This window comes from Macaca nemestrina, chromosome 12 (assembly GCF_043159975.1).
Source record: "Macaca nemestrina isolate mMacNem1 chromosome 12, mMacNem.hap1, whole genome shotgun sequence".
Taxonomy (NCBI): domain Eukaryota; kingdom Metazoa; phylum Chordata; class Mammalia; order Primates; family Cercopithecidae; genus Macaca; species Macaca nemestrina.
Window position 1 is genome coordinate 114,178,107 of NC_092136.1, and position 25,908 is coordinate 114,204,014.

A 25,908-nucleotide genomic window follows, 5' to 3' on the forward strand; every position below is an offset into this window, starting at 1 on the left:
CCCCTCCTACCCAAAGCATCCCTGCTCAGTGCTGGGGACTGTGCTCAGTGGTGCCTAAGGCTGTTAGTGCAGATTAAATTCCAAATCTTAGAGTTTGCGTTCCCAAGTGGCTGACTCTTCACCCCAAACAAGCATGTCTCTCTAATAAGTTTAGAGAAAGTAGAACTTTTTGGGTGGACCTCAGAGCCATGCTTCAGTACTGATGATTTAGAAATATTCTTGTTCTAAAATAGGTGGGCTGATAGGAAAGTGACTAATTGGCATTGGCCCTGAGGCCACCATTATCAGCTCCTCTCTGCCTGGGAGTCTGTCTAGGAGACCATTGCTTCCAACTACACGGACAAGGATGGCCTAGAGCTGAACAGGTGGCAGAGACAGAGGCTGCAGTCATTTAACTGGTCTCCAGTGGTAAAATATGTATGTGAGCTTGAAGGGATTAGGCAAGGAGTTCGGTGTTTGTTTTTGCACCTTGAGGATACCAGAGCTTCACATGGCTCTCTGAATCAAGAATTTTCTGTGGGGCTCATGTAGAAATGGCAAGAAAGATGGAGACTAAGAAAGAAGGACGTCAGTGGAACTGCAGGAAGAAGAAAGGAAGAGCGAGTTCTATAAAGCCCAAAGGAGGGAACTGAAATAGATGGCTAGAGACAAGCCTGGAGCCAGAAGGAAACTGTCCCAGATGCCAGGATCTGAGCCCAGGCATATGCATAACAGGCAGGATGACAGTCTGCTGGCTTTTGATGGCAGGCAACCGTTCTGACTGGTCAGTGTTCCTGTTGTTCCAATTATAGCCTCCAGACTTTTGACCCCAAACCTGTGGAACATTTCTGTGGGTCTCCTGAGGTGACCTTTCACTGCTGGGAACAGGGCAACACAGAGAAGGCCATCACTGGGATTGGAGTTGCGAATGGAATTAAGACCAATCTAACTTTGAGGCAGAATAGAATTTACTTAGCTTGTGTAATTTCGGGGCACCAGGAAAGTCCGCCATAGCATCTTCACTCCCAAAATACCCCATACCCCAGTTAAGTAAGAAGGTTGAAGTTGTTCATTAAGTCCTTCTTCCTTTTGCTTAAGACAGTGACATTTGTAATATACTATTGAAGAGCTGTCAAGAGTAACCCTTTAAGTGCTCGTCCTTATTTATACCTCAGTATGAATGAGCTGCACATCCTGTAATAGGTATTTAAGAAAAGAATGTGTGTGACAACTGAGTGGAGTGTGTGGCCAGGGGACACTGGGAGGGAAAGATGATGGAGGTACTGGACATCTTCAACAACGTCTACCAAGCTCACTTTGTACGAATAGTTTTGCTCTGCTGGTGCCAGGCAGACTTTCCATTCCCCTTGCACTTGCCTGACTTGTTTTAAGGCATGGACCAGGCAGAGAAAGAAGAATGGGCTGATTGTCAGAAGCACATTGCAGAGAGAGAGGCGGCAAGTGGAAAGAGCACTGACTGCAGGGTTGGCAGGCCCTAGGCTTGCCTGTGCCAATAGCTGATGTCACAACTATGTCTCCAGGACTCGGTGTCTTCCTCTGTAAAAGGAGTGACCTGATTCTGATATTCTGAGTTTCTGTGAGTGTGTGTACGGGTTGCGGTTAGGGTTACGGTTAGGTCTTGGGTTAGAATATTCTGATATCTTGCGAGTGTGCATATGGGTTAGGGTTAGGGTTAGGGTTAGGGTTAGAATATTCTGGTATCCTGTGAGTTGTGTATAGGTTAGGGTTAGGGTTATAGTTAGGATTAGGGTTAGAATATACTGTTATCCTGCAAGTATGTGTATGAGACACAGAGAATGACCCGGAGTGATCTGTATGTCCCATGAGGTAAGCATGACCCAGCTGGCCACTCTTTCCATTTCCTTCTTTCTAGAGAGAAGTGGGCTGAAAAGGAGGAGTGGTTAAGGAAAGCTACTCAAGTGTGCTTACATGTGACATTTGGAAAGAATGGCCTCTGAAACCTGCAGTCCTGCCCCTGGCCGACTGCCTCATTTTCTCCCTGTGGTTTCAGGCTGCTCCCTCCACCCACCCTGGGTACCTGCCAAGATAGCTTGTGCCAATCTGGGACCCTGCTTCAACCCAGGGGCCGTATGCAACAAGCAGAGGCTTTGAGACCAGCTTCCACATGGCGTTGGACAGGAGGTTCTCCACCCTGCCCCTGGAGAGGAATTTCTGCAGAAGCCCCTGCAGAAGACAGGCTTGGATTTTGAGAAGTTGGAGAAGGCTCAGCACGCAGCTGAGAGCCACTTCCACGACTGCTGAGATGACCCGGGGATGTTCTCTGCGGCCCGGCAAAGGGACTGATGCAGCGGACTTGGTAGGAGCTGGGAGTGCATAGGGGCAGGATTTCCAGCCACCATCCTGCTACCTCATTTGCTTTCCTCTCCAATTAGTCCGTTTTATTTAGAACCCTTACCAGCAAATGCTTTTAGAGTCTTATTATACATGATTGCCAGGTAAACAGGAATGTTGATCTCAAACAGAGAGGTTTATAATATGCTCCACTTGTGGCCCAGGGAGGGGGAGAAAGAAATGGACCAGAGGAAATAAAGCTGTGCTGCTTCTTGTTTCAAGGGCTCTGCAGAGTTGCATAGAGAGAAGAGGGGAGAGCCCCCCATGATCTCCTAGTTTAGGCAATTTATCACCACACAACTTCTGAGCCCATTCAGCACCTCCATCCTCACCCCTGCGAATACTGCAGCCCCACCCCATGAAATGAGATGAACACAAGTTTCTGCATCAGGAGACATGGCTTTTCCTCTTCGGCTCTGGCTTACTTGCTCTGTGACCTTTGGTGGGTCATTAATATCTCAGAGCCTTAATTTCCTCATCTCTGAAATGGAAATAATTGCTAGGTGCGGTGGCTCACACCTGTAATCCTAACACTTTGAGAGGCTGAGGCGGGTGGATCACCTGAGGTCAAGAGTTCAAGACCAGCCTGGTCAACATGGCAAAACCTCATCTCTACAAAATATACAAAAATTAGCTGGACGTTGGGGCTCATACCTGTTATTCCAGCTACTTAGGAGGCTGAGGCAGGAGAATCGCTTGAACCCGGGAGGTGGAGGTTGCAGTGAGCCGAGATCGTGCCACTGCACTCCAGCCTGGGTGACATAGCAAGACTCTGTCTCAAAAATAAATGAATAAATAAATAAATGAATACATACATAGAAAAGGAAAGAAAGAAAGAAAGAAATGGAAATAATAATACCTGTCCCCAGGGTTATCGTAATACCCCAAAGATATAATAGGAACGCACTTAGTAAATCATTATGTGTGTGATGTGGTATATAAGAGTTTTGGCTGACTTTATTTGTATGCATGACATGAGTGGTACTAAAGAGAGCTGGAGAAGCTGTCTTCTTTCTTGATCCAATGCAAACCATCTAACCTAGTCTGAGGCAGGGAGGCGGCACTCAGGGAAAGACTTTTTGAAGGAAGTAGCAGCACATTGGTGAGATGTAAAGGATATTTAATAGTAAGCCACGTGAAGGAGTGGGGTTGGGGGGTAAAGAGCAGGAATTCCCACATCCGGAGACCTGGAGAAGAAATAACATACTGTGTTAGGTGAACTTCAAGATAAGTGAAAGAACCTTAGATGTAATTGTGGCACTATCCCTAGAGGGCACCACTAAGGCTGTGGTAGAACAGGACAGTGCTCCAAGCCGGCCGAGAGGACCAGAGGTAACCGTTGATGGGCATGGGAGGTGGGCAGGTAAGTGATCGATTCATTCAACAAATATTTGTGGAGTACTCTAAAGCTCAGTGCTAAGCTCAGCATCAAAACCTTTGCCCAGGGCTGGTCGTCACACTAAACATAGTTGCAACACATAAGCCCTTGACCACATTCTGCCTCATGCGCCTACTCTGCCTCTTTTCTCTCCGTTAGTGCTGACATCGGTGGTTTTTACCTTATCCTTTACCCATGACTAAAAGAAGAAATATATTGGCTACTATGTTAGTCCATTTTGCAATGCTGTAAAGGAATACCTGAGACTGGGTAAATTTATAAAGAAAATAGCTTTATTTCGCTCATGGTTCTGCATGCTGTACAAGCATGACATTAACATCTGCTCAACTTCTGTTGAGGCCTCAGGAAGCTCACAATCATGGCAGAAGGCAAGGGAGGAGCAGGCATGTCACATGGCGAGAGAGGGAGCAAGAGGGAGAGGAGGAGGGGCCAGGCTTCTTTTAATGATCTGCTCTCTTGTGAAAGAGCTCCCTCATTACTGCGAGGATGGCACTAAGCCATTCATGAGGGATTTGCCCCTACGACTCAAACACCTACTACCAGGTCCCACCTCCCACATTGAGAATTACATTTCAACATGAGATTTGGAGGGGACAAATATCCAAACTATATCAGCTACATCAAGAGCACTCTCTTTGTTCTCAGGTACAAAGGTTGTGGCACTGTCCCTAGAAGGCACTACTAATGTTCTGGGCACCTGGTGTGATAGAACGGGCCAGTGCTCCAAGCAGGCAGAGAGTACCAGAGGTGACTGTTGGTAGGGGTGGGAGGTGGACCTAATCCTCATACATGTGTGTATGTGTGTGTGTGTATTATGTGTGCGTATGTGACTGTGTGCGCATGTATGTGTGGTGATTCAAGCAGTGGAAGGTGGCTAGATCTGCCAGTGCTGCTACCACATAGGTGATGAATGAGGTCGTATCCCAGGTGCTGGAGTCAGATCAGGAGTTGGATACCAGGAGAAGCTTGCAGCAGATGGGACCAGAGGCTGAGTGCTAACTCCATCCAAGGGGAGCTCCAGGTGTACACAGGTGTGTGCAGCTGGAAAGCTGTGATGGGATGGGAAGGCATAAGGCAAAGAAAAAGGCACATGCCCAGGGTTTCCAGGGTCAGTGCCCTAGGCAGGACGGGGTTGTCTGATGCCCTATTTGCTACATAAGGTAGGATGGGCCAGCCTGGGCCACACAGGATGAGGGTGTGTGTCCTGGGATAGGTTCTTCTAAGGACCTGGTGTTAGTTACATGAGCATTCACATTGGGAGACTATTGACTCCTTTGATCCTCAAGTCACCATGTACACATGGGCCTAGTGTGAGTAGGTATTGCTATTGGCCTCACAGGAGGGAGGGTGATACTGACATGTACAGGGTGTGGCTAGTGACAGTAAAGAGCTTACAATTCACTGAATTTATTAAAAAACACACAACGTACTTTTATTAAGTCCCCACTGAGTAGGCATGGGACTCTACTACAAGGCAGAATTGACTAATTCTAATACAAGGGGATGATGGGAAGCACAGAAGAGGAAGGGATTAGTTCCTGCTGGGGAACCAGGGAAGACTTCCTGGAGGAAGCTGCAGCGAAGATGAGTCGTAAAGGAGGGTGATGGTTGGAAAGGCATTCCTGCTAGAGGAAAAATGCTGCTGAAAGCACGGTGCTGGGGTCAGATCAGGAGTTGGATACCAGGAGAATCTTGCAGCAGATGGGACCAGAGGCTGAGTGTTAACCCCATCCAAAGGGAGCTTAGGAAGATGCTGGGTGAATGATGTGATGTTTCATTTGGCTCAAGGGTGGGCTCCCTATGCCAGAGCAGAAGGAGACAATGCTAGGAAGGTAGCTCAGGCATGGCTCTAGGAGCCCCGGTAATCAGAGTTCACCAGTAAGTGTTCATATATCATCTGCGATCTGCCAGGCACTAAGAATGTGAGGATAACAATTTTTGCCCTTGCTGGGCTTGCAGACAGTAACAGCAGCAGCTTATAGGAGGTGAGAGCACACAGAAAGAAATGCCGAATTTGGGAGAGATAAGGGAGTCTTCACAAAGAGGAATATGTCCACGCTGAGTTTGAACTAACAGGAACTAGCACGTTGCCAGGCAGGCAGTGAGATGAAGGTGGTGGTGGGCTAGGGTGTCGAAGGTGTTTCAGGTGGAAGAAGCCACGTGACAAAGGTGGGGCCACGGAAGGATGTTGAGCGTGTTTGGGAACCTCGATCAGGAAACATGTACTGAGAGTCTGCTGTGTGCCAGGCCCCGTTCTGCATTCTGAGGCCACGGAGAATGAGCCAAACAGGGCCCTGCTCTCATTCTAGTTGGGAAGGGAAGGGAAGGGAAGGCAGACAATGAAAAAATAAATAAAGATGGGGTTATGACTTTCAGAGTGGGAGAAGCCCTAAAAGTAGAAAACCCACAGCATGGCACTGTGGAGAGTACCTGGGGCAGAGTGCTGGAGGGAGGGCTGAGTACAAGTCCCTGGGATAGACAGACCTGGACTGGGCTCACACAGCCAGATGGTGGTGTGAGAGCGGGGCGCCCCTGGGGCAGGGGTGTTGAGCCCAGCAGTCACCCTTTCACTGGCCCAGAGCTCTCCAAAGGTGGAGCAGAGAACACCTCCAAAAGCAGAATCTACAGGCAGACAGGAGCTGATCCCACCTGTTCCACACCCTGTCTGCCCGCCCTGCCCCAGAGAATTCCCTTATACATTTTCAAGCCCTTCCTTTTTCCTTTCCAGAGAAGGGTCTTAGGTACTCAGACCTCCAGGGGAAGGTACAGGCAGTGACTGGGGTGGATGGCCCATTCTTGGGGACGAGGCAGGTCATCCTACTGAATGTGTGTCTCTGGGATGTGCCCTTTGGGAAAAGGAGGCACAAGGATAGCAGGATGGCTGTGGTCACCAGACTGAGACCTGTTTTGGGGTTCTTTCCCTTGTTTTTCACTCTCTGGACACAAGAGGGCAGCCGAATCTCGAGTTTGGCGGGCTGCAGGGCCAGTGAGGTGGGAGGGCTCTTCCCTCCTTTGCTTGTCCGCCGCCTGCTCATTTGCCTGCAGCCTGTTCTCCTGTTCTCCCAGATCCTGACCTCTGAATGGGGAAACTGGGAAGGGGAGGGCCACAGCCAGCGCCGAGTGCCCTGACCTCCACCCGGCCATGTATTCTACGTGTTGCCCCGCCTCCACCGCAGAGGCTGAGGCCCAGGAAAGCGAACCCAGACCTGCTGGCCCAGGGTCCCCCTAGGGATGTAGGCTAGCCCATATGCTGCCTGGATGACAGACCACGGGAGAGGCACACCAGCTGGCCCCTGCAGGAGAATGCTTCCAGCCTCTCTCTGCCATAGTGAAAACCTCCTTAAAGCCCAGGAAGCTGGGGCAGTAGGGCCAATTGCAGCAGATGGGGCACAATTAACTCACTAGATCCGTTCAATGGCTATTAAGGCCAATCCATGCGTTAGGGCCCATGCAATGGGAGGAATACAAAGATGAATGGGATTCAGGCTCTTCCAAAAGCTTACCGTCTAGTGGACAAATGGCCATTGCAGCATCATGTGGCAAGTTCAGTGAGAGAGAGATGTTCAGGGCACTGGGGAGTATAGAAGAGGTCCAATAACCTAGCCCTGGGGGTGTGGTGGAGGGAGGTCAGTGAAGCCTTCCTGGAATTCATGCCCAAGCTGAGTACTAAAGATAAAATAATTTAGACAAGCAAAGCGAGGGAGGGCTTTTCAGGGAAAGGGTCAGACGGTGTGAACAAGAAATCAAAGTCAACACACAACATGAGACGGATTGGAAGTTCCAGTGTGTTTGAGAAAGTTCCAGTTTGGCACTGTTTACTGTTGCAGCCATTTTAATAGACACACGCTCCATGAGCTGGTTCTTGTCTCCCTCTTCAGCCAGTTGAAAGGGCTTCTTGAACAGTTTTGCCCATTTCCATAGAGGCTTTGGAGAACCGAGTTTCTCTAGGCTAGGGACTACAGGATTAGGGGAAATTGGAAGCTGAAAAAGAGAATTAGAGGCAGGGAAATTAGCTTTCTAGCAGGCCTTTTTCTCTGGGAGAACGTCTTCTTCGCTGTGCCTGAACAAGTGACTCCTCTGCAAACTGGAGACTGATGAGAAAATTGACAAAGGAAGGTAAAGTGACTAAAGACTTCTGTGCCTGATACGAAGTACACTCAAGAGGAATCCAGAGGTTAAGATCGTAAACCCCAGCCTGGGCAACGTAGTGAGATCTCGACTCTACTAAAAATTAAAAACGCCAGGCATGGTGGCATGCACCTGAAGTCCCAGCTACTCAGGAGCCTGAGATGGGAGGATCGCTTGAGCCTGGGAGGTCGAGGCTGCAATGAGTTGTGATTGCATCAGTGGACTCCAGCCTGGTGAGACCCTGTCTCAACAAACAAACCAACAAACAAATCCCCCCAAATTGTAAACAAATACAAAAACAATTTTAAAAAATTAGATTCCTGCTTGATAATTAGATTCCTGCCAAAGTGATCAGGCGGACAGACTGGAAGAAATATTTACAGTGAATAACACCAACAGGGGACAGATATCTTCTAGAATATACAAGGAACTACTGCAAATCAACAATAGGAAAAAGTCTAAAGTCAAGAAGGAGCAAGAATGTGATCAGGAAATTTATAGAAGAGGAAACTCCAAAAGCTAGCAAGCATTTTGTGACAGAGATTGTCTAACTCCTCCTCAGTTTGCATGTCCTTTTTTCAGCACACATCCAGGCTGTATTTTGCAGCCCCCTTGCCTCAGGCCATGTGATGGAGTTCTGGCCCAAAGAATATGACTAGATTAATGTATAGCACTACTTAGACTGTGCCCTCAAAACCCTCGCGTTCCAGTCTCCTCCGAGAGCGCTCTCCCCTCCTCTCCTGGCTGGATGCAGAGAATCCAATGGAAGGCTCTGGGGCCCTCGAACCACACAATGGAAGAAGTCTGAGTGCCCAAAGGACCACTGGGGGAGTACCCTTCCCTTGCCCCCCACCATGGTGTGTGATGTGAACACAGACATTTATTTTGTTAAGCCACTGAGGTTTGAGGTCTGTTACATCACTTAACTTACCTCGCTGATACTGATATGCATGTTTAGAAGTGCTTAAATGCATCAGAGAAAGTATACAACTTCCCTTATTCTTGTTAGACTAGCAAAAATTAGTAAAGCAGATCACTCTAAAAATTGATGGTAGGAATGGGAGGGGGTGTGGTGATACAGGAAACCCCATGCACTGCTGGTGGGGATGTAGACTGGTATAGCCTTGCTGGAGGCAATCTGGTGGTTCTTACTCAAATTAAATATGTGGATACCTCAGGATTCACCAGTTCTACTCCTGGGAATGCACCCCATAGGAATTCTCACATGGGTCTCTATATGAAGGAGACAAGGATGTTTCTGGAATCATTGTGCTGGCGAGTTGGAAACAATCTAGGTATCCACCACTGGGGGTGTGGATAAATAAGTGAGGGGTGCAAATCATGAAGAACTATGCAGTGGCATGAAGCAGTGGGTCACATGAACACACACAATGGGATAGGACTTTAATGCATAGGGAAAATGATGCAAATAAAAATACATGCATACGCAACAGCAGCACACATTTTACCAAAATGCACATAAAGAATAGACATCAAGCTCCTTGGGATGGGTGTCTATGAAAGGGAAATGAGAGTGGAAAATAAAAGGGGAGGAAGAAAATATAATCATATGAGTGAATTTCCTTCCACTGTACAGATTCTCAGTTCATTCCGAAAGCGTCTTGACAAGAGATTGAAGACTGACAATCACAGCTGTTTTACTTCTGAGGCTTAGTTTTCTTTACAGAATCTTATTTCCATGCGGTTATTCCATCTATCCTCAATTTTTTAAAAAGCTTATATTCTGCCTTTGCTGCTCTTTTTTTCAATTTAATAAGCATTTTCTTTTAACCACCTGACCTCATGCTTTTTCAAAAACTAAACTAAACGAAACAATAAAGGAAGAAGAGAATTACAAGATCCAATCTTAGTCCTTACATCTTTTACCCTGAACATAAAACGATTTGCTTTTTACATAGGTAATAAACAGAGCGAGAAGAGTGAACTCCATTATCTTGATATTTGTATAGCATTAGTAGTGATAGGACAGATGTCCTAAGTAGGTATTGTACCATTACAGTAATTAGTAGGAAGCAAAGAAAAATCAATGGAACAGAGCAGATAGCCCTAAATCAGGTCCCAGTAAGTTTTGTAAGTAAGCGTGTGACAAAGGAGCATCAGGCTGAGGAGGAAAGGAAACAAAGCCAAATAGTGCAGATAGCACAGAAGCCACTCGGGTTTTCAGCTTTTGCCAGTAGGTTGTTGGGGAGGGTCCACTCTGATTTCTAGCCTCCCTGTGCCAGGCAGATGTGGATCCCCAGCAAGCTGGCCACCTGCTGCAGCAACGCTGCTGGGACCCAGCTCTGCCAAAGGCCCTCTCACCCCAGATGCCATCTGCATGCAGTTTACAAACTGTATAGCAGGGGTGGGTTAGGGCTGGACACCGTGTGGCTGGACTATGGAAACTGGTCCTGGCAGAGGCTCAGGAATCTCTTTCTTTTCCAAGTAGTCCTCAACCACCTTCACCCCAACATGTGTTTTTTCTTGTTTTGTTTTGTTTTGTTTTGGATGCAGTCTTGCCCAGGCTGGAGTATAGTGATGCTATCTTGGCTCACTGCAACCTTGGCCTCCCAGGTTCAAGCGATTCTCCTGCCTCAGCCTCCTGAGTAGCTGGGACTACAGGTGCATGCCACCACGCCCAACTAATTTTTGTATTTTTAGTAGAGACAGGATTTCACCATGTTAGCCAGGATAGTCTCGATCTCCTGACCTCGTGATCTGCCCACCTTGGCCTCCCAAAGTGCTGAGATTACAGGCATGAGCCACCGTACCCAGCCGTCTTTTTTTTTTTAAAAGCAGTGTATCACTCTGTCACCCAGGCTGGGGTGCAGTGGTATAGACTCTGCTAACTACAACCTCCACCTTCTGGGTTCAAGTGATTCTCCTGCCTTAGCCTCCCAAGTAGCTGGGATTACAGGTGCATACCACTATGCCTGGCTAATTTTTGTATTTTTAGTAGAGACAGAGTTTCATCATGTTGGCCAGGCTGGTCTCGAACTCCTGATCCGCCCACCTCGACCTCCAAAAGTACTGGGATTACAGGTGTGAGCGACTGTGCCCTCCCCCAACATGTCTTTTCTCCCATCACTCTTCTTCTTCCTTTAGCCGAGAAGCTTTCCACCTTACACCCTTCCTCTCCCTCCTTGGCATCCTTCCCAATGCTTTCTGTAACCTGAGCAATGGACTTAGCAGCCAGTTAAAATATTTGAGACGCTTGAGTGTTGATAACCAATTAGATAACTAGAGTTTCTGGCTGAATCAGTGTCTTTGCGGCTATGGATTTTCAACCCAAAGCTCTATGAGAGGGCACACTGTGAGAACGAGGCAGAAGGCAGCCTTCTGTGTACATACAGTGACATCCTTATGGTCTGCAGCCTCATTTTTACCCCCACAGGTAGCCACGACTTAAGAGTGACAAAAGAGAGAAACTGACAGGTTGTGGACTCCAAGAAAGGGTTTCCTACCTCCCTGCAATTAAGGCTCATATTAATCGCCCCTGGACTCACCGTACATATCCACTAAAATCTAGAGCAGGCCCTGTGGGAGCACATCAAATTTGATGAGTTATAGTTTTGGTGATAATTTTGTTTGTTTGTTATTAACTACCAAGCACATGAAGGGCCCCCAAATTACTGATGCCTCTGACTCTAGGAGTTGCTTAATTTGGCTCTGCCTTGGAATTCTTTCCTGGGGACTCATGTCTGCCACAAGGTATGGTTTGAGCAGAGAAAGAGGAAGAGGCTCAGAAGTTGCTTCTCTGCAACATATGTGAATACCCACCCACAACTGCAGCAGGAAGAGGCGAAGGGAGCAGGCTCCTAATTGCTGTGGTGTACCCAGGGGTACGTTTCTTTCTTGGAGATAAGCAGAAGGCAAGGAGTGTCAAAAGAGAGATCACTGCCTACAGAAGTCTGTGTCATCTGTGAAGCATCCTGGGGCCCTCTGATCTGCAGTAGGCCTTGATGTCATCTGAGGCACAGAAGGACTTCTTCCAGCATTGGAAAGAAAAGCTTGGAGGGAAAGCTTCAGCTGCAGTTTCTGTAACGTTCTCCTCTATCCTTGCCCCATTTTTGCAGAGATCATTGTTTATCCTTTAGTACCATTGAGTGGTTTAGCCCCACTGGGTAAAATTAAGTGAAAAAGAAACACTAGGTCCTGACTCAGAGAGGAAACTTGGGAAGACCAATATTATCAAGCAGACTTGATCTCTAAGTTTGTGCTTGTTTCGAGGAACTCTGCGTCTGGATATGCAGGATGGGTTTTAAATTGTGAGATGCATCCACAGAAAAGTCCATAGAACATTTACATAGAGCATAAAGGTTAATATAAAATGCATGAGCACTGGTTAGCACTGCAGGATCTTTGAAGCCCCTCTTCCCACTGTGTTCTGTAGCCTGAGCACAACTTCGAACTCCCCACTCATCCACAGGCAACCACTATCCTGACATCTAATGTAATGATCTCATTGTTTTTCTTGAGTTTTCCCACCCATTTATGCATCACTAAATAATAAAATTTACTCTTGTTTGTTTGGGGCTTTTGGACTTTATAGATGGAATGAAAAGGAGGTCTTCCTTGGGACTTTCTTCTTTCGCCCTACATCATTTGGAGAATCATCCATGTTGATGCTTATAGCTGTAATTGGTTCATTTTCATTGCTGTGCACTCCAATTTATTCTACCATTGCTGGACTTTTAGGTTGTTACTAGTTGGGGTCTGTTCCAAACAATGCTGCTAAGAACATTCATATTTATGTGCCAGATTTTTCTCTAGGTGTGTACCTGGACTGTAATTGCTGGGCATAGGGTATGCAGCAACTCAACTCTGCCAGTCAATGCCAGACTGTTTTTCATAATGCTGCACCAAGTTATACGCCTGCTAGAAATGCGCAAGGACATCTATTGGTCAAGGCCTTTGGTGCTGGTCAGATGTGATTTTTGCCAGTTTGATAGCTGTGTAATTGTATCTCATTGCGGTTTAATTTGCATTCTATTGATGAGATTAAGTATCTTTTCCTAGGCTCATCGGTCACTTGGATTTCCTTTCTCAGAAAGGGTCTGTTCAAGTTTTTTGTTTTATTTTCATATTGATTCACAGAAGTTCTTTGAAAATTCTGTTGTCAGAATTCATAAATTCTCACTTGTCAGTCTTATGTGTTATAGTATCTTTTCCCACTCTGTAGAGTGTCTTTTCACTCTTAAAGTGTCTTTGGTCGAACAGACATTCTTAATTGTAATATACTAGCATTTATAAATCTTTTATTTATGACTAATGGCTTTTGTGTCTGGTTTAAGAAATCCTTACCTGCCCCCAAGGTCATAAAGATATTCTATTCTTCTACATTACCTTCTAAATCTTTAGAGTTTTGCCCTTCATATTTAGTTTGTTAATCTGCCTGAATTGTTTTTCGTGCATAATGTGAGGTGGGGTTCTAATTCCTTATTCCTCCCTACAGATACCCAATTATCTTAGCACTATTTATTGAAAAGTCTATCTTTTTCCCCACTGATCTAAGCTATCACCTCAGTCATGTATCAACTGTTCATAAAAGTGCGGGTCTCTTTATGGGCTCTCTACTCTGTTCCATTGGTCTATTTGTCAATCCTACTACCAATACTACTCTGTCTTAATTACTACAGCTTTAGAATAAGTATTTATATCTGGTAGAGCAAGTCCTCCCACCTTATTTTTCTTCTTTAAGAGTAGCTACTCTTGGCCCTTGGCACTGTCATGTAAATTTTAGAGCCAGCTTGTCAAGTTTCACCGAAAACTATTGGGATTTTAATTGGGATTTTACTGAGTCAATAAATCCATTTAGAGACAAATGACATCTTTACCATGTGGAGTCTCCCCATCCATGAAGTGGTGTATTTCTCCATTTATTTAGGTCTTCTTTAATGTCTTTCAATAAAATTTTATTATTTTCTCCATTAATGTCTTATACATAGTTTGCTGGATTTATTCTTAGGTACTTCATATTTTTCAATGCTATTTGTGGACAATGTCTGTTTTAAATTTCATTGTTGCTGATTAGAAATGAATTTAATGTTTATGTTGATTTCACATCCAGATATTTTGCTAAACTCTTATATTAATTGTCATAATTTACTTGTAGATTATTTTTCATTCTCTCTCTATATCATCATGTTTTCTGCTAATAATAACAGTTTTTTCTTTTTCCTCCTCAATACTTACACTTTTAACTTTTTTTAAACTTTACTGTACTGTCCAGGATGTTGAATGAAATTGGTATTTGTTAGCATTTTTGTGTCTGTTCAACTTGAAAGGAAAGCTTGTAAATGGGTCATCAGGAAGAGTGATGTTGGTTGAGGTTTTTGTAGGTTATCTTTATCTGATTAAGGAAGCCTTGTTCTATTCCCAGTTTGGCAAGAATTGTTTTTGTTGTGAATGGATATAGAATTTAAGCTTTTTCTTTTTTTTTCTGCATCTGTTGAATGGATCAGAAAGTATTTTTACTTTAACATGTACATGTGATGATTTGTATTAATTGAATTTTGAATGTTAAGTCACTTTGTATTCTTGGGAAAAACTCACCTTGGCCATCGTATAGCTACTAGAAAACTAGGCTCTTGTATTAGACTGCCTAGGTCTGAAAGCTGGTTATACCACTGTCTAGCACGTGACCTGGGAAGTTACATCTTTGTGCCTTGATTTTCTCATATGCTGAAATGGGCATAATAATAGCCCCTAACTCACAAAACTACTGTAAAGTTTTTAAATATGTCCAAAATGCTTAAAGCAGTTCCTGAAAAATAGTAAGCACCAAATACATATTTGCTACTTTATTGACCAGACAATAACTTGTTCAGGATTTTTATACTCATGCTCATGGGTGATTTTTAGCTTGCAATTTTTTTCTTCTCATAAGTAACCCTGGTATTAGGCGTTAGCTAGATTTATAAAATTAGTTGAGGGGTATTTTCTCTTTTTTTATTCTCTGAGTTTGTGTAAGATTAGAATTACTGATTACTTGAATATGTGGTAGAATTCACTGGCAAAGCCATCTGCCTTGAAGATTTTGTATGAAAATAATTTTCCATTTAAATTCTTTAATGGTTACAAGGCAATTCAGATTTTATATGTGTTATATATTTATTTGGAAACTTCTAAGTTTAATGTTTCAATACATAGGCATAAAGTTATTCCTAATATCTTGTTATTATCTTTTAAATGTCTGCAGCATCTGCCATGAGGTTCCCCTTTTTATTCCTGACACTGGGTATATGAGCCTTCTCTCTTTTTTGCCTTGATCATTCTAGCTAGAAATTTGTTAATTGTATTCATCTTTTCAGAGAACCAACTTTTGGGCCTGTTGAGTCTCCCTATTAATTCTTAGCTTTTCTGCTCTGCAGAATTCTCTTCTTTCTACTTTTGTCTATTTTGATGCTACTTTCTTAACTTCCTTAGCTCATTAACTTTCAGTTTTTCTTCTTTACTAGTATGCATATTTGAGGACTAGTGTTCCCTTTAAATCCTGCCTTAGCTGCAACCCATGAATTTTGATATGTAATATTTTTATTACTACTCAGCTAGAAATATTTTATAATTTCCATTATGATTTCTTCTTTGACCCGTAGGTTGTTTGTTGGTGTGTTTATTTCCAAACAAATAAGGGTGTTTTAGTTATCTTTTATTTTTTACTTTTAACTTAAATGCATTGGTCAAATAGCATGTCCTATATCATTTAGCCCTTTGAAACATGTTGAGGCTTGCTTTATGGGCTAGTATATAGGAATTTATTAGGGGCCTATGTATTCCTGAAATAAATATGTGTCTTAGGCCATTTGGGATGCTCTAACAAAATGCCGTAAACTAGGTGGCTTATAAACAACAGAGATTTGATTCTCATAGTTCTGGAGGCGGAGAAGTACAAGATCCGAGGCACCAACAGATTCAGTGTCTGGTGAGGGCACCTGTTTCCTTCTTCATAGATAGCACGTTCTCACTGTGTCCTCATGTGGCGAAAGGGTGAATGAGCTCTCTTGGGCCTATTTCATAAGGGCACTGATTCCATTCATGAGGGCTCTACCTTCATGATCTACCACCTCCCAAAAGACCCCACCTCCTAATACTACCATGTTGAGCATTAGGATTTTAACATATGAATTTGATGGGGAACAAACATGCAAATCATGGCAGTGGGTGTTTGGGTGCAGTATATTGTATATGTCCATTAAATCAAGTTGGTTAATCCTGCTGTTCATGTAATATATATTTTAACTGAGGCTGATGTCTGTTTTTAATCCTCCACCAAATATCTTCTTATTTTATACTTTGTATTTGTCCTTCAAGAGCTGTTTCTTTTTCTCTCCATTCTTGCTTTCCTTCGAATGGACAGTATTTTGTCATTCTAGTTCTCCTGCTCTACTAATTTGGAAGTTAATACACTTTGATTATATTATTTTGTGGTGTCTAAAATTGGAGTGTAAGTATTTTATTTTGGATCCCACTAAGCGCCAGTGAGGAAATGGGGAAGTGAGGCAGAGAAAGCAAGCAAGCTGATGCAGGGTGGATTAATGTGGAAAACTAGGGCTCAGCCACTTTAATTCCATCTTACTTATTTTTAACCACACATGGCATTATTTTTTTATGTCTATTAGAATCACCCATATGTTGGCCTTCTCAGTTAATTCTTCATTCCTTCTTGCATTTCAGACCTTCCACTGGGGTTCACATTCCTTCTGTCTGAAATTCATCATTTAGAATTTCCTTTAGAGAGGATGTACTAGTGGCAAGCTTTTAGTTTTGCCTGCTACTTTATTTTGTCCCAATTTTTCAAAGACTTTTTCTGGTTGTAGAATTCAATTCTAAGTTGACAGTTACTTTGTTTTAGCACATTTACAATATCATTCTCATGTCTTCTAGCATGCTTCCTAGTCCTGCAAAGTCAGCTATTAGTGTAACTATCACTTGTATTTTTTTTCTAGATGTTTTTAACATCGTTTGTAGTCTTTGGTGTTGCAGTTTTTTTATCAGTAAAATGTCTAGGAAGGAATTGCTTTTCAAATATTTTGCTTATGACTCACTGGACTTCTAAATGTAGTCCTTCCTAGACTGTTACAATGATTAAATGAGTTAATATGTGTAAAGCACATATAGAACAGTACTTGCACACGTAAGTGCTCAATAAATGCTACCTATTTTGGATTCTGTGCATTGATGTCTGTGTCGGTTCTTAATACATTGCTTCATAGCTCCAACCCACCCTTTTGTATTCTGTGGTGTGAAAGCTAGTCTATGTCTCTTAGCTTTTCTCTTTTATTTTTTCCACTTCCCTTTCTCCCTCTGCTACATTTTGCATAATTTCTTTTAGCCTATCCTCCAATTGCAAATTGGACAGATTTACAAATTGGATTTTGCACACACAACTTTCCTTTGCCAGTGCCTCTATGTTAGGTTCCACCAATGAGAGATTCTGGAGGGACATGCAAGGCTTGAGGAGGAGGAAGGGACTTACCATGTCCTGTTTTTTTGTTTGTTTGTTTTTTGTTTTTTGTTTTTTTTCTGAGGTCTGGTTGTGGGCTATGATCCTGTGAGCAATCTTGGCAATGGTTGTCTTCATGCAGCTCTTGGCTCAATGCATGGCTTATCTCTGCAGTGGCGTTCCTTGGGTTCCTCAGGTGTCCAGCATTCCTGCAGCAGCTGTGCTTTCTCATCAGAGCTTTTTGATGCTTGGTTCTGTGGACTTGTCCTCTAAGTTTCTAAGTTTCCTCTGGTTTCCTTGTTCTGTCAGCCTGGTGATTTTCTGCATTTGCCACCTCTGTTACACCCCAGAGTCCACCTTTACTCTCTTAGCTGTTAACTACTTTTTACTTAGTCAATTCTTTATGCTAAATTTTGTATTAATAATTTCTGACTCAAGTTTAAGGTGGTTTCTGTCTGCTGACTGGATTCTGATACAGTATTTATCATCAGTTCTGGAAAATTCTCTGTCTTTATCTGTTTAAATATTATTCTAGTCCATTTGATCTATCTTTTCTCTCGGGAACTCAAGTCTGACATATAGCAGATCTTTCTCCTCTATGCTTGATGTCGCTTAGCTTTCTCTTTCACTTTTTCTATTTCTCTTTTGCCCTCTGTTACATTTTGGATAATTTTTTAGCGTATCTTCCTATTTACAAATATTCTATTCAATTACATATATCATTCTGTCAAACTCCTCTACTGCTAATATGGTATACATGGTATTGTATATCTATATATCAGCATTTTTAGCTTTTTAATATTTTAGGCTTTCAGGAAAAGGATATATATTGAGAGTTAGCCAGACATATTACTGGAACATGATATGTCAATATGTGGAATCTTTTTTCCTGACCAACATAAGCAATGCTGGTGTTTATACTTTTGGTTTGTATAGTATTTTCTAGCGATGAATTTGATCTAGCACCTCTGGAGTCTAGAGTGTGGTATTTTCTAGGAGAATGCCCCATTACATTGATTTTTTGTACACTAAGTATTGTAGTACTGTTTTCTCATGAGGTCATAGCCTGGGGTGATGAACCAAATTCTTTACCAGCAGACCATGTGGGAAGAACGGCCACCAGTGAACCAAATACCCAGACAATATGGAAATAACATGTTTTTCTTTCTTCTTGCCTTCCTTCTCACCCTTTGTTTCTTCCCTTATATGTGCATTTATTTTCTCATTACAAACATTTATGTAAGGGTGGGTAGAGGGTCATTATAAGGAAACAGATTCCTATCTATAATAAAAAATCTGATTCTGACTGTAAATCTTGGAAACTTCTGGAGAGGGTAGAAAAAATTAATAATAGAGTGAGGGGAAAGGAGTACAATATCAAGGCCCCATATATGCTATATCACCACTATGTCTAAAATTCCCTGGTAAATTGACCCATGAGTGGGAATGGGGCACATTTCCCAAGGTAAGCATTCAACGTAAGGAAAGCTCTCACTGAAATTCCTCAATACCTCAGATTGAATAGTAAAATAAGTACTGTTAAGTCCATTTTACTTACCAAAACTGAGGCTTAAGAGTCTCCAAAGTTAGTTTTTCCAGCTGTCCATTTTACAAATTGCTAGTGGCAAACCGGGATAACACCTTATGTCTTTGGACTTTCTGGATGCCTCCTGCTGTGCTCCATTACTAGGGCAGTCAGCAGAAGCAGGGAGTGTCTGTGTTCCAGCAGCAGTGCCTCGGGTCAGTCCACAAAGACACCCTGCTTCCATTCTACACCTCCTAAGTCTGTGAATTGACATTTGAAGATACAACAGTTGCAATAATCTGAGACAATTTGCCTGCCACATGTAACTTCTTGCAATGGGCAATCTTAATACTACACAGGTTTCCTTTACTCCCCTTCCCCACCCCAACACACTCAGTGAGCAGGATCAATGAGTGATCTAAGTTCAAGGGCAGAGGTTACCATTTGGAATTGCCAGAATGGAGCTGTGTGCAGTGGATGAGCAAATGTTTGCAGAGAATAGGGCCCATAGACCTTTTACAGAAGCAACATGAAGTAGAGAAAAATAAAGAAAGATACATAAACTAAATAACGATTTTTTGTTTCTTGAGGCCCAGTTAGATACCTAAAATTTGTTTCCATTATATTATTCTATTAACAATTATCTTTTTAACTTGAGATTCTTCGAGTGAGTTTCTGTGCCTTGTAACCAAATGGGTCCTTGCTAAGTTATCATCCATGGAATATTGGATACCACTGCATTTGGTGCAATATGACAACAGTCAATTAATCAACCAATGTTTTGAACACCTACTAGGTGGACCAACCCATGATGTAGAATAGAGGATACAAAGAGAACTGATTAATAGTCCTTGAGCTAAATGAGTTGGTGACTTAGTTTATCATATATGTAAAATTTAGTGTAAGAAGAAACATTGACACAGACAAAACTGAGAACAAATATGTGCCAACACAAAATCAAGTGCTTCAGCAAAGGAAACAGTCAACGAAGTGAAAGACAACTCAAAGAATGAGAGAAGATATTTGCAAGCTACCACTTGATGAGGGATTAATAAACAGAATATATAGGGAGCTCAAACAACTCCACAGTAAAATATCTAATAATCTGATTTAAAAATGGGCGAAAGAACTGAATAGACATTTCTCAAAAGAAGACATATAAATGGCAAACAGGTATATGAAAAGGTGCTCAACATCACTGATCATCAGAGAAATGCAAATCAAAACTACCAGATATGATCTCACCTCAGTTAAAATGACTTTTTCCAAAAGACAGACAATAACAAATGCTGGCAAGGATATGGAGAAAAGGGAACCTTTGTACACTGTTGGTTGGAATGTAAATTAGTACAACCACTATGGAGAACAGTTTGGATGTTCCTCAAAAAATTAAACATAGAGCTACCATATGACGCAGCAATCCCACTGCTAGGTATATACCCAAAGGAAAGGAAATCAGTATATCCAAGAGCTATCAGCACTCCCATGTTTATTGCAGCACTGTTCACAATAGCCAAGATTTGGAAGTACTCGAAGTGTCCATCAGCACATGAATGGATAAAGACAATGTGGTACATACACATAATGGAGTACTATTCAGTCATAAAGAAGAATTAGATCCTGTTATTATGGAACTGGAGGTCATAATGTTGAGTGAAATAAACCAGGCACAGAAAGACAGACTTTGCATGTTCTCACTTATTTGTGGGAACTAAAAATTAAAATAATTGAACTCATAGACATATAGAGTAGAAGGATGGTTACAAGAGGATGGGAAGGGTAGTGAGCTGGGTTGGTGGGATGTGGGGATCATTAACAGGTATAAAAAATAGTTGGAGGCCAGGCGCAGTGGCTCATGCCTGTAATTCCAGCAGTTTGGGAGGCCGAGGTGGGTGGATCACCTGAGGAGTTCAAGACCAGCCTGGCCAACATGATGAAACCCCGTCTCTACTAAAAATATAAAAATTAGCTGGGCGTGATGGTGCGCACCTGTAGTCCCAGCTGCTCAAGAGGCTGAGGCAGGAAAATCACTGGAATCCAAGAGGTGAAGGTTGTAGTGAGCTGAGATCCTGTCACTGCACTCCAGCCTGGGTGACAGAGTGAGACTCCATCTCAAAAAAAAAAAAAGAAAAAAGAAGAAAAAGTTAGAAAGATTGAATAAGACCTAGTATTTGCTAGGACAACAGGGTGAATATAGTGAAAAATAATTTAATTGTACCTTCAAAAATAACTAAACAAGTATAATTGGGTTGTTTGTAACCCAAAAAAGTACATGCTTGAAGTGGTGGATACCCTATTTACCCTGATGTGATTATTTTGTATTGCAGGCCTCTATCAGAATATCTCATGTAACCCATAAATATATACACCTACTATGTACCCACAAAAGGTTTTTAAAAAGAAAAATAAATAGCAACCAAAAAAAAAAAAAAAAAAAAAAAAGAGAGACAGAGAGAGAGAAAAGAAAACAGAAAAAAAAAAAAAAAAAAAAAAAAAAAACCAAAAACCAAGTGCCTGGCTGGGTAGAACAAATTCTAAGGCCACAATGTCACTGACCATGGGTTTTTTTGGCTCTCAGTATATAGAAATTGACACAAGGCCAATAGTCTTCCCAAACACGCTTTACTGGAACTTATGCCCTGGCATATAGGAAACAACAAAAGAGAGAGAGAATTATCTGGCTTGCTGACTCCTTGAAAAGAACCGCTAGGGAATTTTTATTAGGCAAAGTGCAGGAATTGACGTCAGAGGTAGGGTGTGCTGCTGGGCAAAGCACATGAGGAGTAGGGTATGCAGGTCAGCATTACCTGGTTGCAATGGTTATCTTGAGGAATGGGCCACCTGGTGGTCTGGCCAGTGGCAACAAGGCTGCCAATCAATTGCTCAGCATACCTTCCCGAGGTGGGACACCCTGCAACATTGGTTATCTCCTAAGGCCAGTTCCTGGAATTAAGTAAAAGGATGACTAGTGGACATGTTGTCAGTGAGGTAGTGGTGTGGGTTTTGTGATCAGTGGGAACGCATGAAAGAATGCTTTCGTGGGAAGTGAGCTGAAATCAAGCCCCACCCCTACTCTTTCTCAAAGTGAATTCAGAAAAGGGGATTTAAATAATTCTTTTTTTTTTTTTTTTTTTTTGAGACAGAGTCTCGTTCTGTCGCCCAGGCTGGAGTGCAATGGTGCCATCTCAGCTCACTGCAAGCTCTGCCTCCCCGCTTCACACCATTCTCCTGCCTCAGCTTCCCAAGTAGCTGAGACTACAGGTGCCCGCCACCACACCTGCCTAATTTTTTGTATTGTTAGTAGAGACGGGGTTTTACCATGTTAGCCAGGATGGTCTTGATCTCCTGAACTCGTGATCCGTCCGCCTTGGCCTCCCAAAGTGCTGGGATTACAGACGTGAGCCACCGCACCCAGCCTTAAAGAATTCTTAAAGGACGTAAAGTTAACTTTGAAAGAACTGTCAGGATTTGGATTGACTGAAAGGAGTGGGGAGGCTTAGGGAGGAGGTACTTGCCAGACACTGGGTCATGGCAGTGGTGGGTGAAGCTGCAGTAGCCTAGGGCAGGGATGGATAGGGGGTCTGGGCATGAAGGATGTTTGGCTGGACTAGACTTTACAAAGCCTTATCCAGGCTTTTAAAATTACTCTTTCCAGACTTCATCTGAGACTCCTTCTTCAGCCAACATTCCTTAGCCCTGAATACATTTCCTATCCTCATCTTTCCCCTCTTTTTTTTTTTTCCCCTTTCTTTTACATGTTTGAATTTAAACCATTCTTTGTGACCCGTTTTCCTGGGGGAATCATGGCAAGACCAAGAAGAATGATGGTGCTTGTTAGGGGATGTCCTGTCTCTCTGAACTTTGGGGTCTTATGCATTAAATAATTTTCCTGACGAGCCCAAGTGCTCCCTCTGGTCTACAATCCCTGGTGGCCGGCCTTCACCCCTTGGGCAAGCATTGCATACAGCTCATGGCCCTCCCTCTACCATATCCTCCACCCCCGTTCTCCTAGGCTTCCTTCTCCAGGAATTTCATCACTTCCCAGAACAGCCAGAACATTTGTGGTCTATTTCTCTGTTAGTGTTTAACCAAACATCTGTTCTAAAGGAAGGGCTGAACTGACGGAAGAAATGCTGATAGCCTGAGACCCAGGAAGACAACTTCTGCAGGGTGACTCCCTGGCCTCTGGAGGAGACAGAAGGAGGGCAGCACTCCAGTGGCACAGAAGTGACACACAATGGAATCAGGCTTCACCTCCAAGGACACTTATCTAAGGCATTTTAACCCTCGGGATTACCTAGAAAAATATTATAAGTTTGGGTCTAGGCACTCTGCAGAAAGCCAGATTCTTAAGCACCTTCTGGAAAATCTTTTCAAGATATTCTGCCTAGGTAAGTCTGTTGTCCACATGTCTCCCCACTAACATGAGTCCTATAGATAGAGTCTCAGGGCATGACTGGGTTTTGTGTCTATCATTGTTGTGTCACAGCCCTTTTGGCATCCCCATTTATTTAACTAGGATAAAAACGAATATTGGTGTAGCGATTCCACAGTTTACAAAGTGCTTTTGTATCCACTGTCTCACTTAGTCATGCGAAAGGAAACTAGAGGGCCGGAGTGCTGTCCTGAATCTACCTTGATTTGCTAGGCGACTTGAGGGAGACTTTTAGCCTCAAAGGGCCACTTAAGTGGAAATTCTAAAACAGTACCTTTTCTGATCCTAACTCAAGGGAATGCTGTGAATATACGTGAGATAAAGACCTCCCAATATATGAAGAACTGGTGCTTTTTGGAGAAATACATTATATAAACTCAATTTTATTTTTTAAAAATTAACTTTCCTTGAAAGTATTGCTTAATAGTTTTTACATTCTTCGTGCAACAGCCTTTCTGGATCTGGTGTTCAGTCTGTACACCAGAAGTAGATCTTTTTTACGTTCTCCTAGACCTTAAAATTCCTGGCAACATGCCTCACCCTGGATTGGGGAATAAAAAATGAAAAGATTTCTTTTTCTTTTTTACTTTAAATTGTATTAATGTTTGAGGTTTTTCAAACTGATGGGCTTTATTTAAAATTCAAGTGAGACATTTTTAGTGTTTTTGATATTTGTTTTTTCTTTGTCACTATGATGTAAATTACAGGGATTTTGGGAAAATATGGGATTTTTATTTTTAATTTTTAATATTTTTTGGAGATGTAGGTCTCACTCTGTTGCTGAGGCTGGATGGAGTACAGGGATGTGATCACAGCTCATCATAGTCTTGAACTCCTGGACTCAAGGGATCCTTCTGCCTCAGCCTCTCCAATAACTAGGTCTTCAGGTGCACCCCACCAGGCCCAGCTAATTTTTAAAACTTTTTGTGGAGATGAGGTCTCACTACGTTGTCCAGGCTGGTCTCATCCTCCAGGCCTCAAGTGATCCTCCTGCCTTGGCTTTCCAGAGTCCTGGGACTATAGGCATGAGCCACTGTGCCTGGCCCAGAAAAGATGTTTTAAAAAAACATTTTGAGGGAAAAGTTGTGAACAGTAGTCGTCTGTCTTTGAGGATCATCAGCACAGTCCCAGGGAAGACAATGTAAATTTGACTCTGCCCACTGCCACGAGATGCCTGACTTCTCTTCTTTGTTCCTCCCGCTAACCCAGATGGTGTGAAGGGAGACCTGCTGATTGACATCGGCTCTGGCCCCACTATCTATCAGCTCCTTTCTGCTTGTGAATCCTTTAAGGAGATCATCGTCACTGACTACTCAGACCAGAACCTGCAGGAGCTGGAGAAGTGGCTGAAGAAAGAGCCAGAGGCCTTTGACTGGTCCCCAGTGGTGACCTATGTGTGTGATCTTGAAGGGAACAGGTAGAGAAACTGGTGTCTACTTCTTGGCTTTCGAAGGTACCTGAGTGATGGTTGGCAAAAGCAACAGTTAGGGACCAAAGAGAAATCCAAATGGAGAATGAATGATAACGAGAGAGCGAGAGCAAGAGAGATGAGATAGGCCTGTGTGTGCGTGTTTATAAATTTGTGTATGTACATGTGTGTGTGTGCACCAGAATAACAGAAGACACAGGGAGAGGGTGGAAGAAATGGATACTGAGCAAAGAGGAGTAAACCCCCAAACTTTCCAGGCCCGTAGGGACAAGAGCAGTGTGCAGTCAAGTACCTTGGGACCTAGGTTTAGGACAGCTACAAGTAAAAGGCTAACCCAGCTTCTCACCAGCAGCTTTTGGATGTCAGGGCTTGTCCCTCACCTCACTGTCATGCTGTTGTAGCCATCCAAGCCTACAGAACTTGGCTGTGAGTGTGGCTAATGCTGACATCACCAGATACAACCAAAAGCTGACTAGGTTTTTAAACTGAGGTAAGCAACATAAAGGAATTATTTGAGAAGAATTTATTAATCACCATCCATGAAAGTAGACTTTATATGCTCACAACTAATGGTCAAGATCTTACTCTACCACATCTACAAATAAATTTATGCAAATGAATCTCATTTGTTCATGTAAATTTTAATTTCTTCCAACGCGGGAAATTGGCAATAGCCTATTAGCCAGAGGTAGCCACGTCTGCGATTCATTGTCTTTCTCATGTCCTTATGCATCTCCATCTTTTGCTGATTGTCTGACAATCTCCAGTCTGTTCCCCAACTGATCATTCGCTCCTGGAGCAACATTTCTGTACTGCTATGCATATTGCTGAGACCCCACAGACTTCTTTGCAAACTGCATAAAAAGACAAATGTATGCGATTATAGTATCTGCACATAAAAATAGATTTTGTTCTTCTATTCCAACTTTACACTTTTATTTATTTTTCTGCCCTTATTATGTTTGCAAAATCTTTCAATACAATATTGAATAGAAATGATGACAGCAGACCTCTGTGCCTTGTTCCATATTCTAGGAGAAAAAATGTTCAATGATTTATCATTAAGTATATTAACTATTGGTTTTTCGTATTCTTTATCAGGCTAAGTTCTGCATTCCTAGCTTTTTTGAAATTTTAATCAAATGTTGAATTTTGTCAAAATGTGTTTGCATTTATCAAGATGGTTATATGATTT

The 25,908-nt window shown here is 42.8% G+C and overlaps 1 protein-coding gene across 2 annotated transcripts in view; it reads left to right on the plus strand.

Annotated features, from left to right (window-relative positions):
- The window catches only part of LOC105476470 (nicotinamide N-methyltransferase), a 57,052-nt gene that overhangs the window by 11,315 nt on the left and 19,829 nt on the right, over window positions 1-25,908 (plus strand). Inside the window, exons 3-4 of one of the 2 annotated variants that reach the window (XM_011732448.3) lie at window positions 22,957-23,240; window positions 24,494-24,701. In XM_011732448.3, the coding sequence (XP_011730750.1) occupies window positions 23,087-23,240; window positions 24,494-24,701 (362 nt within the window). In that variant the 5' untranslated portion in view covers window positions 22,957-23,086. Of the gene's footprint in view, window positions 1-22,882; window positions 23,241-24,493; window positions 24,702-25,908 lie in introns of those variants that run through there. The other variant, XM_024791074.2, reaches the window with a different exon arrangement.